This window comes from Filicampus tigris, chromosome 13, assembly GCF_054856515.1.
Source record: "Filicampus tigris isolate MCC_2025a chromosome 13, RoL_Ftig_1.0, whole genome shotgun sequence".
In the NCBI taxonomy this organism is placed as follows: domain Eukaryota; kingdom Metazoa; phylum Chordata; class Actinopteri; order Syngnathiformes; family Syngnathidae; genus Filicampus; species Filicampus tigris.
This window is the reverse complement of record NC_141229.1, coordinates 7474755-7491060: the sequence shown is the minus strand read 5'-3', so window position 1 is coordinate 7491060 and position 16306 is coordinate 7474755. Positions and strand designations below refer to the sequence as shown.

Here is a 16306-nt window from a genome sequence, read left to right as displayed (position 1 = left end):
AGAAATGAGCAAGTTACAACTTATTTTCATTGTCCAGGCATTGCCCCTACCAACATGGCTGCCACATAGTCAGTTAGGCCCAGAGTTTTTTCCCCCTTTTTATGACGATGCTTCCTCCATGTTTTTTCCCACTATTTGTTGTGATACTGTGCTATGGGTATTTTTGTGAAAACCATCAAAATTCTATCATAATGCACGCTAGCTAGTCCTCGTCGGATTATCCAATTTTGCGGAAGAGGCTGTGTGACTGTGTGACTGTGTGAGAAACAAAATAATTTCAGGATTTTCTGTTTTGGCTCCGACATGGCGATTTGACGTGATCTTTTAGTGAAAAAGTGTCGTGACCTCCCAGGATGACACGTGTGCATGACATCACCGCATATCACCAGAGTCCTTGCAGACGCCACAACTTTGTTGGTGAGTAAGCTGACTTTTTACTGTAGTTTGGTATCAAGAGTTCATTCAAATGGCTTCAAGATCATTTGGTGACATTTGTAGACATGTTTGTCCTGTTAAAGATTCACTAGGATTGTAATTTGATTGAGCGGAGAAGAAGAAGAAAAAGTAGTAGGAGGAGGAGGAGGGTGGTGATCATTATGCGTGGCGATTGTTGATGGCTTGATTGTCTGCGTCCAGCTGCATGGAGGAGGGAGGAGGGAGTGGGAGAGAAATCGGGGAGGAGGGGGAAGGCAGACACACTGACGCCAGGCTCGGAATTCTCCCATCCATTGAAAGAGAGAGGCGATTGTGTCCGTGCTCTTTGCAGGGCAAGCACCTGATCTGGCGTGTGCGCATGTGCGTCAAGTCAGTCTGAGACAGTCTTGTACCTAAAAGTGATACTTGTGTAAAAATAAAAGTATATTAACAGAATGTAACTTTGGTCGAGGTTAAAGTCACAGTGGAGTATGTTACTTGAGTACACTGTCAATTGTTTTATTTTTAAGTTTTCGTCAGTGGTGCAAGTTGGCTAAAGAGTGAAATTAGCTAGCATATGTCTAGCTTTTGATGACTAAAGGAACATGTATGTGTTGACTTCACTGTATTAATATAAATTGAAATAGTTTGCCTCATTCTGAACAGGCAGAAATATTCTGCTTTTTTTGCAAGAAACTTTTATTTTGTTATAATGAAGCTGATTTGGGAAAATGTGTACACTATATTAGGAACTGTGGTGGAGTAAAATCTGAAAAATAGATAACACTGTAAAGAGTTACAGTTGCATATATTTTGAACTGATTGAAGTCAAAAGTATTCAAGTTAGCTCATTAATCTGCTTGTATGTCGTTTTCCCACCATCCCTTCATGGGGAGTTTGAAAAGGGGAATATTTATCCCTTCCTCCTTCTCTTTATAGTAAGTCACAAAAGGGTCAAACCAAATGATATGTATCTTAAGTCGTACCTGGCATCACCACACTACTCCACCTTACTTTTTAACGTCATAACATATTATTTAGCTGCTAGTATTCTCACTTTTGGCTCTTTTCTGCCCTGATTTGAAGCGCGGTGTTGTTGATTGGCAGTGGGAGTGAACCAATCAGAGCGCTGAGCGTCTCCGCGTGAGGGTGGGAGGGAGGTAGAATGGACTAAAGAGGGAGGGGTGACGGTGGGGGGGAGTACGCGTCGGTTGAATGGATGACGTCGGGAGGCTGGCGCCAGCATGTCTGGGACTGGCGCGTTAGATCAACACAGCTGGGCCGGGATAGGACACACAGCTGGCTGGCCGCTGCATTCCTCTACAAAACAGGATTGTGTGTGTGTGTGTGTGTGTGTGTGTGTGTGTGTGAGTGAGAGAGAGAGAGAGAGAGAGAGAGAGACAAGGAGCGAGGAGGAGAAAATAAGACATAAATATAAGGAGCAGAACGGGACGTGCTTCCCTGGCAGCCAACTTGTGTCTCTGCAATTATTTCAATGTTGTTGTTGTTGTTCCTTACTTTATTTTCATTTTATTATTCATTTTGATTTACTTTTTTTATTTCAAGAGACAGATTTGCATTGTGTGCTCTCTGAGGCACATAAAAAAGATCACGAGAATAAAAGACACCACTTGACCTTTTACCTTCATTATAGTATTTTTAACTATGAAGTGTAGTAGTCCAGTTCTCATGGGCTATGTATTTTTTTTTTTTCTTTTGTGTTCTTTTTTTTTTTTTTTTTGCTGATCTTGCACGTAGAACAAACATTGCAAAAATTGTAGACAGTGTTGAAACACAGTGTTGAAACAGCATATGACAGTTTTTATTACTCAAGAAACTGGAGGGTAATTTTGGTCTGCTGCAAAAAGGAATAAATAAAATTCAAATTAACGATATATATTTTTTATTTAGAACATTTAAAAAGTCAAATATTTACACTACATAATAAATGTGTTGTAAAATAATATAATACAATAATATAAAATAATAGCAATTAACTCACAAAAACAATGAATCTATTTTTATTTTAAAAAAGTAACAAAGATTTAAATGTTCAAAATAAAAGTAGTCCGCTGATAGTGTAGTGGTACACACGCCTGAGTTGTGTGCGGGCAGCGTGGGATCGATTCCCGCTCAGTGACAGTGTCTATGTGTGCCCTGCGACTGGCTGGCGACCAGTTCGGGGTGTAGTCTGCCTTCGCCCATTGACGGCTGGGATAGGCTCCAGCAACTCCCCGCGACCCTATATAGGATAAGCGGTTTGGAAGATGACATGACATGACATGACAAAATAAAAGTAATAATTAATCAATACTTGTTCATGAATTTAGTATGGCACCTCAGAGAACTTTGTGCAAATCTACAAAAAAAAAATACATTTCTTCTTTTGTTTGTTTGTTTCTTTCAGAAAAATAGCTTTCATTGACAATAAAGACAGCTTTCACTAACATTCATACATGTTCTGCTCGGAACTACCTGGAAAATATCATTGATTGACAATCCCATGAAGGCAACCCAGGTCCCATTTCCTCATTCCTTATCACCGCCACCACTAGGCGGTATCGGCCAATGAGAAGCCGCCTCTATTCGCTTCCGCCAATCGGAGAACGGCGTTCGTGAATGGGCGTGGTCTGTCGCACTCGGTATATAGTCCTACTGTAGCACTGGTCTTGACAGCGACGCGAGCTCCTCTCACGAAGGTTGAAGTCAACAAACCGAGAAGACTCTTCATATTTGTCAAAGTCCGCCATGAAAGCCATCAGTCCCGTTCGCTCAGGGAGGAACTGCTACAAGGCCGTGTGCTGCATTTCGGAGCACAGCGTAGCTATCGGCCGGACGGCGAAGCAGCAACAACACGCGTGCGTGGAAGTGCAAGCGGGCGACATGAACGACTGCTACTCGCGGTTGGCGGCGCTGGTGCCCAGCATCCCCCGCAACAAGACGGTGAGCCAGGTGGAGATTCTGCAGCACGTCATCGATTACATCTTCGATCTACAGATCGCCCTGGAGGCCGAAGAGACCCCGAGGCTCTTGTCGATAAAGGTAAGCAGATTTGGACTCGTAAATCATTTGACGATATTGATTCACCTGTGTGAAAAAATAAAAGTAGTGGTAAATCCAACCGAGTTTGGTTAATTAAAGTTTGTCTCTTCTTCTAGACTGCTGACCTGGCTAGAACTTTCTCCAAAGATGAAGGGCGTTTGTGCCATTAGGATATATCATGTCTGATCATGGTGAGTACTACAGCTCTTTTTTTAAATCATTTGAATAATCTTTATTAGTCACATTTTGATTGGGAAAAGATTATTTTTGAAATGTTCACCGACGTCATCTATATTCTTTTAATGGGGATGGATCAGCAGTGAGCAACATGCTGCGTGTGGGCCAGTATGTGGCACACAAGAAATACTTTTTTCCGATCCGCCATCAATTGTAAAAATTAAGGAACTATTATGTTTTTAAAGATCACTTATTGTTATATAATACGAATTGTATTGTTAAACAATTACACTAAAAAAATCATTGAATATTTTTGTTGCTTCCGAAGTTGCTTGACAATGAGATTTTGGATAGATGCATTGAGATGGTTGTTGACCTGCCAATTTTGACCTTTTTGATCCCATTTCCAATTGAATACAGAATTATTTTAAAGCAAAATCTGTATGTTTTTTTCTCTGACTGGATTTGAATGTGAATTATGACATTGTGCAACAGTCACTTAAAAGCAAGGAACTAAAATATATGAATAAATACAGGGAAAAGTGGCTTTTTAGGTGAATTTGCGAGTGTCCTCTCCACACTGTTTCTGTAATTTATTATTTATTAACACTAAATCATATTTTAAGCTATTTTGTAACACTTTGGCTGGGGTTTTGCATGGTAGTCCGCTTAAAATGCTCTGACGGGCCACATTCATAGCCCACGGGCCATATGTCTCCCACCCATCCCTTAAAATGAACAAAACACACCAAAATGATGGTTAAAAACAGCATTTTAGTCCCTTAAGTGCAAGTAAATAAAGTATTGTTTTCCCTGCTGTTACAAAGCTAAGGAACTGGCTTGCTTTTCTCTTGGGGGCAGTGGAGAGGGGGTAGCTGTCTGTGTGAAATCCCTTGAAAATGAGTTTAAGATAAAGCAGCCCATTGATATGTGTGGACAATCCAGAGCGGTGGCTAATTAAGTGAGGCCAGGGTTTCGTTTGTAAGGCGGATTCATCGCTATCTGCCTGGGGTTAATGAACGCTCCACGCTCGGCGCCAGTCTGTCTGCGGCGGCGGAGAGGGAGGCGGGGAGGAGGGAGAAGGAGGAATCTTGACTTGACTTTTTCTTTCCTTCTCTCCATGCAGGTGCAGGGAAACACATGTCTCCACTTCACTGCAGGCCAGAAGAGCACAAGGGTGGGGGGGTGGGGGGGTGGTTCGTTGGGCAAGAGAGGGTGGGATAGGTATGCAGGCGAGATGGAAAGCGCTGACTGTTTTTCTGCTCGTTCCGTCCGGGATGGACACATCAACACACCAAAGCTTCATCAGGCCTCCGTTTTGGACCCATTCCTATACTGCACCTTCAAATATTTGCATTCCAGCTGTCACCCTTATTTGTTTTCTCACCTCCATACAACACGTGTACATATCTATTAGGTGTGTATGCGAGGTTTCTTTTTTTATTATAACAATCCAGAAACTCTATAATAGAGTTAACTTGTAAACTGTCTGTGGGGATTGTTGTTATTTCCACAGATGATATTCCACTGAGTTTCATAAACTCGTTATTGTTAAGTTTGTTGTGTGTAATTCGTATGCTTTTATGTCATGAAATAAACACAGTTTAAAACAAACAAAAGCAGGTTGGTTTGATGCGTGTTGTGAAGGTATAGGGCGGTGCAGCTACCACAGGATGTGTATGGGTGGAAAATCAATCTAAAGGTGGCGTGGGTGTTGGGAGGGTTCTGTGCGTTTATTAATGTTTTCCAAATTGTGTTATTTGGTTGAAAATTGGATTTTGGGGGATGGTTTGTGTTGATTAAACAATTACAGCACATTTGACGTAAAGGTTGGAGTGGCAGTGCATCCAATTTGGATGGGATTTTATTCCATTTTTAATATATAAGTATATTTGCATACATCTGCAAGTCAAAATAACATCTACAAAATACTATTCAATAGAACACACTCTGGTACAGCAGTACCAATGTGTACAGTAGATATCTTAAAAAAAAAAAAAAAAAGGAAAAGTGAAAATGACAGGCCATGTGAAAGTTAAAGCATGTATGATGTACCAAATAAAGTAGGCACTGCTTTTCCTTTCTTTTTTTCAAAAGTGAATGTACGGTGCCCTCTAGAGGCGAAAGGTGGAAATACTCACTGCCCAACGAACTCGGTCGCATGCATTCAGTCTGTCAAAATGTATTTGTAATTTATTGTAAATTATCATTATCCCACCAATCAAAAAATAATTTAAAATGCTAAACAAAATTCGTGTGTGTACAGCCCGAAAAATGGGGTTATAGCTCCATCTAGTGATATCAAAGAACTTTTTACGCCACTCTTTTTTATACATCACTGACATCTAGTGGTACTATGAGCTCTTCTCTATGTGAAGTACAACAAATTGTACCACAACATAGCAGTGTTGGACGAAGACACTAGCACTTGGTCTTGTCACACACAAATTCACACAAAAGAGAAACTTTTGGTTTAAAAGAAAAAAAGTTAGACCATTATCAAGGGCTGAGCAGCAGCCACTGTGAGGTCTCCATTTGTTTCAGTAGGAATTATTATTATTCTCTGCAAAGAATCACATTTTTGAGACCCTAAACATGAATGAAAACTCACCAAACTTTGCATACATGGTGCCTGTCCCAAAAAAAAAAAACATTCTAAAGTTGCCGTGCACAACTACAGCAAAAATTGGTCTGTAGCGTCTCCTAAAGAGGTTTAACAGAACCCTGTCCAGGTATGTTTGATCTATGGCTACGAGAGGTACAAAAAAGACTTTGGTAGCGATGCCCTAAAAGGTACAGGAAGTGAGTACATGTACTGGGGTCATACTTTTGTCCCCTTGTCCTGAGCTAGACGGTTAACCCGATTGGCTTTAAAATTGAGCTGGACCATGTTCAACACCTACAACAACAGCGGGGGGGAAAAAACGTACGTTCTCAATATAATTTTTGACGGGGGCACGGCTTCAAATTTTGCGTTTTATGATTCTTTCATATTGAAGCATTCTCGGTTGTACGTTTCGACTAGATCTACGAAAATTGGAAAGCATGTAACAGCCCATGACATGCAAAAAAAAGTCTTTTGGAGCCGTATGCTAAACCAAACAGGAAGTCCGCCATTTTGATTAATTTGGAATTTATCGCCATTTTTTGGGCCTGTTATAGAGGTGGAATTTTAGCGAACTCCTCCTAGAGAATTTATCCAATTATCTCCAAACTTTGCATGTTTCATCTAAAGATGTTTAAAATTAAAAATTATTGAAAGCTTTTTATTTTGTTGCATGTTGTTGCCATGGCGATGTGCTGTTTATAAAGAACAATTATGCAGTCTAACCCTGTGTGAACACTCATGAAACTTTGCACACACATTAGACCTGGCATAAAAACGTAATTTATTTTTCAGATTTCTTGTGCGATTTTCAATAAATGGCTCAATAAGGCACATGCAAATTTTTAATGAAGTATTACCGGCTGTACGTTTCACTGAGATCTGTGAAAATTTGGAGACATATGGTACAGACCAAGACCTGCAACGAAAGTCTTTTGGACCCATATGCTAAACCTATGAGGAAGTCCGCCATTTTGATTTTATTTTGGAATATGGCGCCATTTGTGTCCTTTTATAGAGGTCGTACTTTAACAAACTCCTGGAGAATTCATGCGATCATCTTCAAACTTTCATCTAAACATCTTCGAGATGAAAAGTTATTCAAAGTTTTTTATTTCGTTGCACTCTGTTGCCGTGGCGATCCGCCATTTGCAATGAAAAATGATGCTGTTTTTGACGGTCTCAACCTTGGTGAAAACTCATTAAACTTCCTACACACATCAGGCCTGGCAAAAACGTATATTTTAAGATGTCACAACTTCTCACCGTGACAATAGGCCCTCGAGAGGAGTTGCCGATCGATGGTGGTGGTGAGTGGGGGTCATTTCATATGGCCTGGTGTGTGCGCGTGTGTGTGCGTGCGGTGTGTGTTGGGGGAGGGGTTATTTTCTTTCAATATCTCCTCTGAGCCAATAAGCAAGAGTGCTACTACTGCACGAATCCAATTATCACACACAAACTCTCCTCCTGTCAATGGCCACAAAAGCCTTTGTGTGTGCACGCTGACCCTTTTTCCCAAGCCATACATTACTCATATTAAGTCTAATAGAGTCCGTGAGGCAATACGTAGCGTTTCCTGCATTTTACAACATGTTCTCTTTGAGTTTGTTTGGTCATTATTGCTATTGTTTGTTGCATCTTGGTAGCTACATGCTACTCCAATGGAGAACATTTCATAAGAAGGTGTATTCAATATTGCAACGACACAGCAGTAGTCATGTGAATAGTTAATGCAAATACAATATGGAGGATTACTGCCATTGAAATGTATTGGTTGTGGTTTGTGATTAATAGTACACTTCTTACACATATATGCTGCACATTTCTTCTTGTTATACATTTGTGTGCTATGCTTGTATCTTATGTTTCTTTTTAATATCATCATCATCATTATCATCACCATCATCATCACCATCATCATCATTATCATCATCATCATGTCAGAGGCATGATTTTATGTCTGTTATTTTAAATAAGCACTATAAGGATGTAATTTTTTTAAGGACGTAAACTAACCCTAACATGTTATTTCTTTTGTCAAATGTATTTTGTTTTTGTGTCAAATTTCGGATCAATTTGTGTGGAAAAAGACGAGGAGTATCTTGTCAGACTGTTCTCATCCCCTCTTCAACCAGTTTGAGCTTTTAAACTCTGGGAGACACTATGACATGAACTGCTCTTGATAATTCACGGTCAGTGGTTGTACCCAATTTTATCTATATGTATTCTATTGTGTTTTCTTTCTTCTTATTTTAATGTATCTCGTTATTATTGTTACCATGCTTGGTGAGCCGGAGGCACATTTCCATTCTGGTGGACAATAGATATTTATTCCATTCTATTCTATTCTATTCTATTCTATTCTATGTATTTTTTTAAATCTGAATAAAATGACATTGTATCTAATCAAGGACTACGATTTAAACTAGCACTTATTAGATATTTTATACGTCTGTTACATAATGCTATATTTCTCTACTACAAAAAAGTATCTAAGAGTGTATGGTATAATACTATTGTATTGATAACATCCTTGCTAGCCTTGAAACATTACTTCTTTTTTATAATATTGAAGCTATATTGAACATATTCCTCATAAAAGCATTCAAACTATCACTTTTGTTCAGTTTTCAGCCCGAGAACAATGTGTCCCGAAAGGAAACAAAAAGAGGCTACTGCCTCTTTAAGAGGAACCAACCCCCTCGCCTATTCCTACTCAACCGCTTTATGCAAATGAGGCGTGCCGAACGTGCCGCCGACCAATCAGCGACCAGCTCCAACCGCGGGAGATCTAAATTTCGCGCGACGAACTTTGGCGCTAAAACGTCGGACTTGTTCTCGTTGCATGGAGAAGGGAGACTGGTGACTTCGGGGCGGACTGGGTCACACTCACGCACTGAAGGGGTGAAAAAAAGACGGAAGCACCTCCACTCACCCTCGGTGGTCTTTTGTGCGAGCCCGTGGACCTTTAAACACGCTTTGGCGAATTTATTTGTATATTTTAAGCCATGTTTTGTGGCTTGCGAGGCGTGCTTGTGTGCACTTAACAGGCTTCCTTCGCCTTTTGATTGACGTCACCATTCGGAACCAACCCGTTGTTGTTTCTTGCGTGTTTACTTTGTATGCTATTTAACTTGTAGTGCTTGTATAAAGTCTAAATCGAGCTTGTTTTTTATTTGTATTTATTCATTTATTTTATTGTTATTATTATTGAAACGGGTCCTCTTTGCGGTATAATGATGCGCCTGCCCAAAGGCGTCTCCCCGGCGTCGGGACTTCCGTGCAGCCAACCCAAGATGAAGCTCCTGGCCGGCGAGTTCTTCAGCACCGGCCTGTCCAGCCCGCCCCTGAGCACGGTGCCGGTGGGCTACTTCAGCCAGATTTGCCCCAACACCGCCGTGGTGGAACAAAGAGCCCACAGCCTCTACTCGACCCCCCACGGACCCGACCAGAAGCCCATTAGATCGACCGCCGGACGGCTGCCGGTAAGGGAACGAACAACAAACCCTGTGTGTCTGTGAGTGTGGGTGGAATAATGTGGCACTGGTATGCATGTTTTAATCGGTGTTGACGTAGGAAGACACAGTAGAGTAAAACGTATTTGAAGGGGGTGCATAGCAGAAAGAATATGGCCGTACAGTACATGAGGAAATTGGCTCGATTAGTGTTGGCTAAATCGATAAGTCTTCTGATACAGGACAAAATATCAATATCACTTTTATAAAAAACGTTCTTATTATTGGTGCCGGGTGGATCCATATGGAGATACACAAGCCTTCTAGATCCATGACGACATATCAATGTAATTTATATGAAAGTTGTTACTTTTGTTATATAAATGTTATTGGTGCATGTAGGATCGGTACCAGTGACATCCCTGTTTGAATTTAAAAAAAAATATGTGGTCGTGAACTGTATTGGAAAAGTTATTAAAAGATAATATCTGTGATGAGTGTTAGATGAGTACATCTTGAAATAGTAGAGCCTAGCCATCCTGATACTTGACAATATGTAAGTATTTGATTTTTTTAATATACTTTTTATTTTTGAAAGGTTATTAAAAGAGAAAACATCTGCCTTAGTATTGGGTGGGTAGATACAGTATATTGATACTGTGATATCAGCCTTTTCAACATAAGACAACATATATCGATCTGAACTTATTTTACTATTACATGCGACTCTTTTCTCACTGCAGGACAAAATATCAACATTTACCGTAGGTAAGTAATTGTCTCCACTGGTGTAGGTTGAGCCGATGATACAATCCTTCCTAATTCAGACACAATACTGACATCTAACCTTTTTTTAAAAAAATCTTTAGTGTGATGCACCAGCCTTCTCGTTACAGGACTATATATAGAGTATATAAAATGAAGCATTTTGGAAACAAATAAAAACTAACAAACCAGCTCTAAAAACTAATTAAAACTATCTTGATTTAAAAAAAAAAACAACAACAACACCCAAACGTCAAAATGAAATTAAAATCAAACTATTATAACCCTGCTGATCAGATATTTTAATGAGAACACTTAGGAAACTGCAAATTTATGCTCTGCAAAATGAATGATGCCCTCCTCGGGCGGCGATGGGGGGTGCCCATCCTGCGAGTTGACATGGCGACCGGCAATCACTGAGTTTTGCCACCAATTATAGTTCATTTTAGTTTGTTTTATGAAGGTAAAATTTAGTTAATTTAGTTTTTTTTTTTTTTTTTTTTTTTTTTTTTTTAGCATTCTCATGTTTATTTTATTTCAATGACAAATTTTTTGTTCTCAATTTTAGTTTGAGTTATTTCGGTAGTTTTCGTTAACTAAACAGAACACATAGCATAAAACACCGACTGGCATCCTCGATCCACTGGTCGGTATCTGTTTCCCTTATTGTCCTTTTTTTGAGATGACACTCGTATGACAGCTGCTCCACCTGTCTGCCTGTGTAACCTGTTCACCACAGGAGGGAAGGGGCAAGTTCAAAGGTCATAATGGGCAACTGGTGTTGTGAGACAAACTCAATTCAAGTGGGAAAATAAAGTCCAATGTGAACTGTATCCCCCCCCCCCCCCCCCCCCCCCATACCAGCTGTTGTTTGCCAAATTGGGCCAAAGCTACAAAGGTTAAGGGGGTGAAACGATGGTTACGTCCAAATCTCATGACCCGGCCCTCGCCCTCGGGTTTGTCATTGCTATTAGCCTCCGCAAGAGGATTAGCGTAGCCTAAGTACAGCGAGGGGGCCACCTGCCCTCAGTCGTGATGCGTTCAGGTGGTCCATGTATGACGCATCCTGAAATGCATGTTTATTTTCAGGGATTATGACTAGATTTCTTGCATGGCACACCACATTCTAATTATATTCTGCTGTCCAGGGGCTGCAAGTTGCGCACCCATCAACTTGCGGCAGATAGTCTTTATTGTACTGTCATCAGAAGTGGGCGGCGGGTTGCTGATAAGGACGCAATTGAGTTGGAGTGTTTTCGGACTGATAGTGGTCTTTACCTCCCTCCCACACGTTTGTTTGTGTGCGTGTGTGTGTGTGTACGTTATGTGGCATGCTATAGAGGTATAATGGTTATCATTATTGTCACCATATTGTTAAAATTGACTGAATATGTAAAAAAAAAAAAAAAAAAAAGCCATAAATTATTCCACCCAGTTTTATTCTTGAAGCCATATTGTGTTAATATTGAGCCCATATCGTCCGGGTTTGTCTGACTATAGTGAACCCTTCCTTGATTAGCGAAAATCTGTGAGTAATTGACACTCACCCAAAAAAACTTGTAATTGCCAATAGATTAGAGGTGTAATGATTAATAATCGATTGGCAACTAATTGATTATCAATTTAATCAAAAATTATTTTTGATAATCAATTAATTGTTGAGGGATCTAATATTGTCCAAATCCTCAGAATTTCAGCCTCTCGCTATTCTCAGCGATGTTGCTAATTGAATCACATTTGTGTTGACTCAAAACAAGACATTTACAAACATCTGATTTTATTTTGGAAAAAAATAATCAACATTTTTTCCCAATTTATGACATGTTACCAAATCAGTAACAGAATCATGACACATTTATGTAGTTTGAAGAAAAAAAAATCCATCCCAGCTGTCTTTGGGCAGTAGGCAGGGGACACCCTGAATTGGTTGCCAGCCAATCGCAGGGCACACAGAGACAAACATCCGAACTCACAATCACACCTAGGGGCAATTTAGAGTATCCAATCAACTTACCATGCATGTTTTTTTGGAAATGTGGGAGGAAACCGGAGTACCCGGAGAAAACCCACGCAGGCACGGGAAGAAAATGCAAACTCCACACAGGGGGGCCGGGATCGAACCCACGATCTCTGAACTGTGAGGCGGACTTGCTAACCAAACCAATATTTTCATTTTACAAAAATTCCACTCTGATTTTTTTGGGGGGCGAAAACATGTTCCCCCCCCTCCACAAATAATGTTGTAATCATACTAGAGAATAATTGTAATATTATGACAAAAATATGTAGTTTTTTTCCAAAGCCTAATTTCAAACTAATTTGTAACATTACAAGAGAGAAAATTCAGTTGGAAAATGTATTTTATGATGTGACTCACAAGTGTGCCCTTTTTCACTGCTGTGATTGTTGCAACACAGTCCGTTGTTCAATTCCTCTTTGGCTTGATGTCCTCATGTGACACAGCGGCCTGACCAAAATGCACGGAATCTGCCAAGTAGCCATATTAAACTTAACTTGGCAAGCCTGAAAGCAAAATGGTGCTTCATTCAAGCTATAGGAAGTAAAAGGACATAGAAGAGTTAGTGTGTTAATAAGTTGGGCTAAGGTTAAGTTGTAAAAGATGGGCAAAGTGTGACTAAAGCTCCTGTTGAATCACGCTCCTTATAATATAGGACAATCGTTAGTGTCCTGTTTATAGTAGTGCCAAAGTATTAAAAAAAAAAAAAAAAAAAGCTCTGTGCAAAGTCCGCCACTTTTTCACTTTCACTTGACACTTGCTCGCTACTTTAAATTGAATGGAGCAGACACACAACAAGAACTGTTTACAGCATAACAGAAAGTGTGTTGCACGCATAAGCAACGAGGGCATTCAACTGTCAATTCAAAGAGCTTTCTTCTCGCAAAGTCAATGCATGTTTGTTTGCGCTGCTTGGAATCAACCATGTGGGACTCCTCCAACCCCCAGGACAGGCTCTCTCAGGGGTTTGACGATGGCCACGACTGTATGCCCTTACACTGAAAATTGCTTTCATAAGCGGACTGATTACAATGTGTCCATTCATTGTAAATACGTTGCTAATAATATGAAAATAATGTGGACCAACCGGCCCCAAAATATATGTGGACATCTCGACTTAGGCACACCCCAACATCACACTAGCCAAAAGGATTGTCATTTTTGGCGTAATTCTTTTTGAAAAGAAGTTAAAATTCTTGCCCCACACATCATTTCAACATCATGCTAGCACAACAAAATTTGCTCTTGCTTCAGCAGTGACGAGTGACTTTGATGCCTGCTGACTATGAAAATAATCGTGATACAGGAATTATCACAATTTTGAACATTATTATTTTTGTATATTCCACTTTTTTTGTTGTTGTGTTTGCTTCTTCAAATTGCTCATTCCAGTCCTGAATCTTTTGTTCAGTTGTCTTGGACCAATTTTTTGGGGCACCCGACTAGTAGGGTGTCAATATCTGTTGCCATACAAATTGAGTTATTTTTTCGATTTTACACTTTTTCACATTGACAAAAAAGTGAACACTATTGGAGTAAATAGTCACCCAAAACATCAGACTTGGACTGATCAATCAAAATGTTTTTTGGGGGAGGGTTTACATGTAGTCAAGCCCTGCCAAACCTAAAAATAAGCACAAAACGGCTGATTCACCCAACTTTTTTTTGTAAGAAACCACACTGATTATGTCTTTAGCAATACAGCCATTGTTGTTCTTATACTATGACTACTAGGGCGTGGTAGTCAAATGGGGGTTAGTGTACTAAAGAGTAGTTCTTTTGCAGGCATTCTGTAACTTGCCCTTGGCTTGTATGGAATCTGGAGTCATATACAAGCCTGACAGGAAATGTTTGCCGTCGGTGCTGCCAATGTTTTTTCATGTTGACACCAGAGATTCTGCGACTGCAATCAGGCGGACGGATGAGATCAGGGTGTCACGTGACCCTGCTTGGGTGTAACGGCACGAGCAGGCGGGGTGAGGTCGCGGCAGAACGTCAACGCCATGATACTGCAACACTTGTAGATAAAGGCCATGGAATGCAGTTTGCTCTATTCCTCACTGGATCTGTGACTCGCCACACGAACTACATAGCTAACCTCCCTTCCAAATGCTATTTTCAATGGAGGAAAGGTGTTAAATTTGATTGAGGTTCTTAAATGTCACTTTGTTAGACCTGCAGATATCCGTAAGGAAAAAAAAACCTTTCATACAGTCCATAAAAGTTATCATTAAAATGTCTTAAAAGATTGTGATTATAATATTCATCCCATATGGCCCACTCCTTGTGCTCACATTAAATGAAGGCAAGGTCATAAATTAGGCTTGCGAAACTCTGTAGACACCTAGCTAAAAAACATTCATGTGTATATAAAAACAATAGTGCACAGTATCTTACGCAGCTGCGTCAACCTACGGAAAGGTTTTCCTTTTTAGTTTAAAATAGCTTACTTTAACCTCCAGGATCCCTTGCCGTACATTGGCCTAAGGTTGAACCCAGTGTGTTTTTTCGCATTTGATTATGTTCTAAATCCGTCCGTGTCCTGTCTTACCAGCTAGGTAATGCTAAGCTAACCTGGCAGGGTTCGTCCCTCCGCGCTGCTAACGCGCCCCCCCCCAGCATAGACCAGCTTGGTTTTGTTGTGTTTTTGTGGTGGTCTTGCTGGTGTCACTAAGAAGACCAACAGTAAAAAAATAAATAAATAACGACAAAAGTACCAAAGATTCGAATACCCAAACCCACAGTCACTGGGCGGCCCAGCAACTGAGCCACAGCCACCCAGCAACACCAACATGCTGTTGTTGCCCTGAGACACCAGCAAGACTCCACGAAGCAACAACTAAGACGTTGTGCGCTACAGTATCTGCACCGATACAGATGCTGGTGTTAATTAATCAAGTTATGAAAGTAAAATGTCCTAATCCCCAACAATTTTTAAATGGTGCCAAAACATAACATTATTTTTTTATGGCAAATAAAGTAGTGTCATGGCAAAATGTTATGTTTTTTTAGTACAGATGCCACAAAATGGTGGCAAAGCACTGCTTTCATCTAAACAAAACTCCTTAATTCCCTTCAACATAGGCTACAGTACTTCAGTACAATACATCTCAAAGATGTTATTTCTTTGGCTTCAGCACAAAACAGTCATTAGGTGCAGTATTCAGCAAATAATAGAGGATCGACAAAATCGTGCTTTCAAAGCAAAGGGGTGTTCTTTCAAATCTGAACACATACAAGTAAAGTGTATCCTTTCAGTTATTAGCTAATTTTGCATTTTTTGTTACTCAATTCACATCAGAAAATATTTACACTTGAGTCTGTCCTTTTTTCACTTTATTAAAAGGAGCTAAATGAGTACTTCTACTTTTATCAGTCTCCCCGACAAATATTTTAACGTCTACTTTATTAGAGAGGCTAAATACTTTTTATTTTTTTTGCTCTTACGGATCTTGTAAGACACTACTATGACTAGCCCTTTGTCAAATTAGGTGTTAACAGTCAGCATTTTGTTTCAAAGAACGCTCTTTACTACATTACTACATTACTTTACTACATTAGCCCACATGCTTACTATACATTCTGTAGGCCTATAGCTCCAGATGTCGCCGGCTAACAGGTGGACATGTCGCTCTTTAGCACGCTAGCACAATGGCGGCTTTCACTGTCCAACATGACTCGCCACATTTCGAGTCCCTGAGATCGCCAGCTGTCATGGATAATTAGCAACACGTATCTTCTGGGGCAGAGCTGAGGACCGTAAAGTTGCCAATTTTTTACAGAGGATGAAGATAGAATACCACGAGGTGAGATGCTAAATGCTGGCAGCTG

The 16306-nt window shown here is 40.2% G+C and overlaps 2 protein-coding genes across 4 annotated transcripts in view; both read left to right on the top strand.

The window, feature by feature from the left end:
• The window catches only part of e2f2 (E2F transcription factor 2), a 36514-nt gene that overhangs the window by 13788 nt on the left and 6420 nt on the right, over positions 1–16306 (top strand). Inside the window, exon 2 of one of the 3 annotated variants that reach the window (XM_086048702.1) lies at positions 9494–9723. In XM_086048702.1, the coding sequence (XP_085904828.1) occupies positions 9535–9723 (189 nt within the window). In that variant the 5' untranslated portion in view covers positions 9494–9534. Of the gene's footprint in view, positions 1–9050; positions 9724–16030; positions 16282–16306 lie in introns of those variants that run through there. The other 2 variants (XM_086048701.1, XM_086048703.1) reach the window with 2 other exon arrangements.
• Positions 2722–5252, top strand: id3 (inhibitor of DNA binding 3). The gene is made up of 3 exons (XM_086048715.1): positions 2722–3456; positions 3573–3647; positions 4760–5252. Exons 1-2 carry the CDS (start codon positions 3163–3165, stop codon positions 3624–3626), a joined length of 348 nt encoding a protein of 115 aa, XP_085904841.1. The 5' UTR covers positions 2722–3162; the 3' UTR covers positions 3627–3647; positions 4760–5252.

Excerpts from the sequence above, each read along its gene's own strand:
- id3 (XM_086048715.1), top strand. The coding sequence starts at position 3,163 with ATGAAAGCCATCAGTCCCGTTCGCTCAGGGAGGAACTGCTACAAGGCC. Across the intron at positions 3,457-3,572 it reads CGAGGCTCTTGTCGATAAAG|ACTGCTGACCTGGCTAGAAC; the intron begins GTAAGCAGATTT and ends CTCTTCTTCTAG.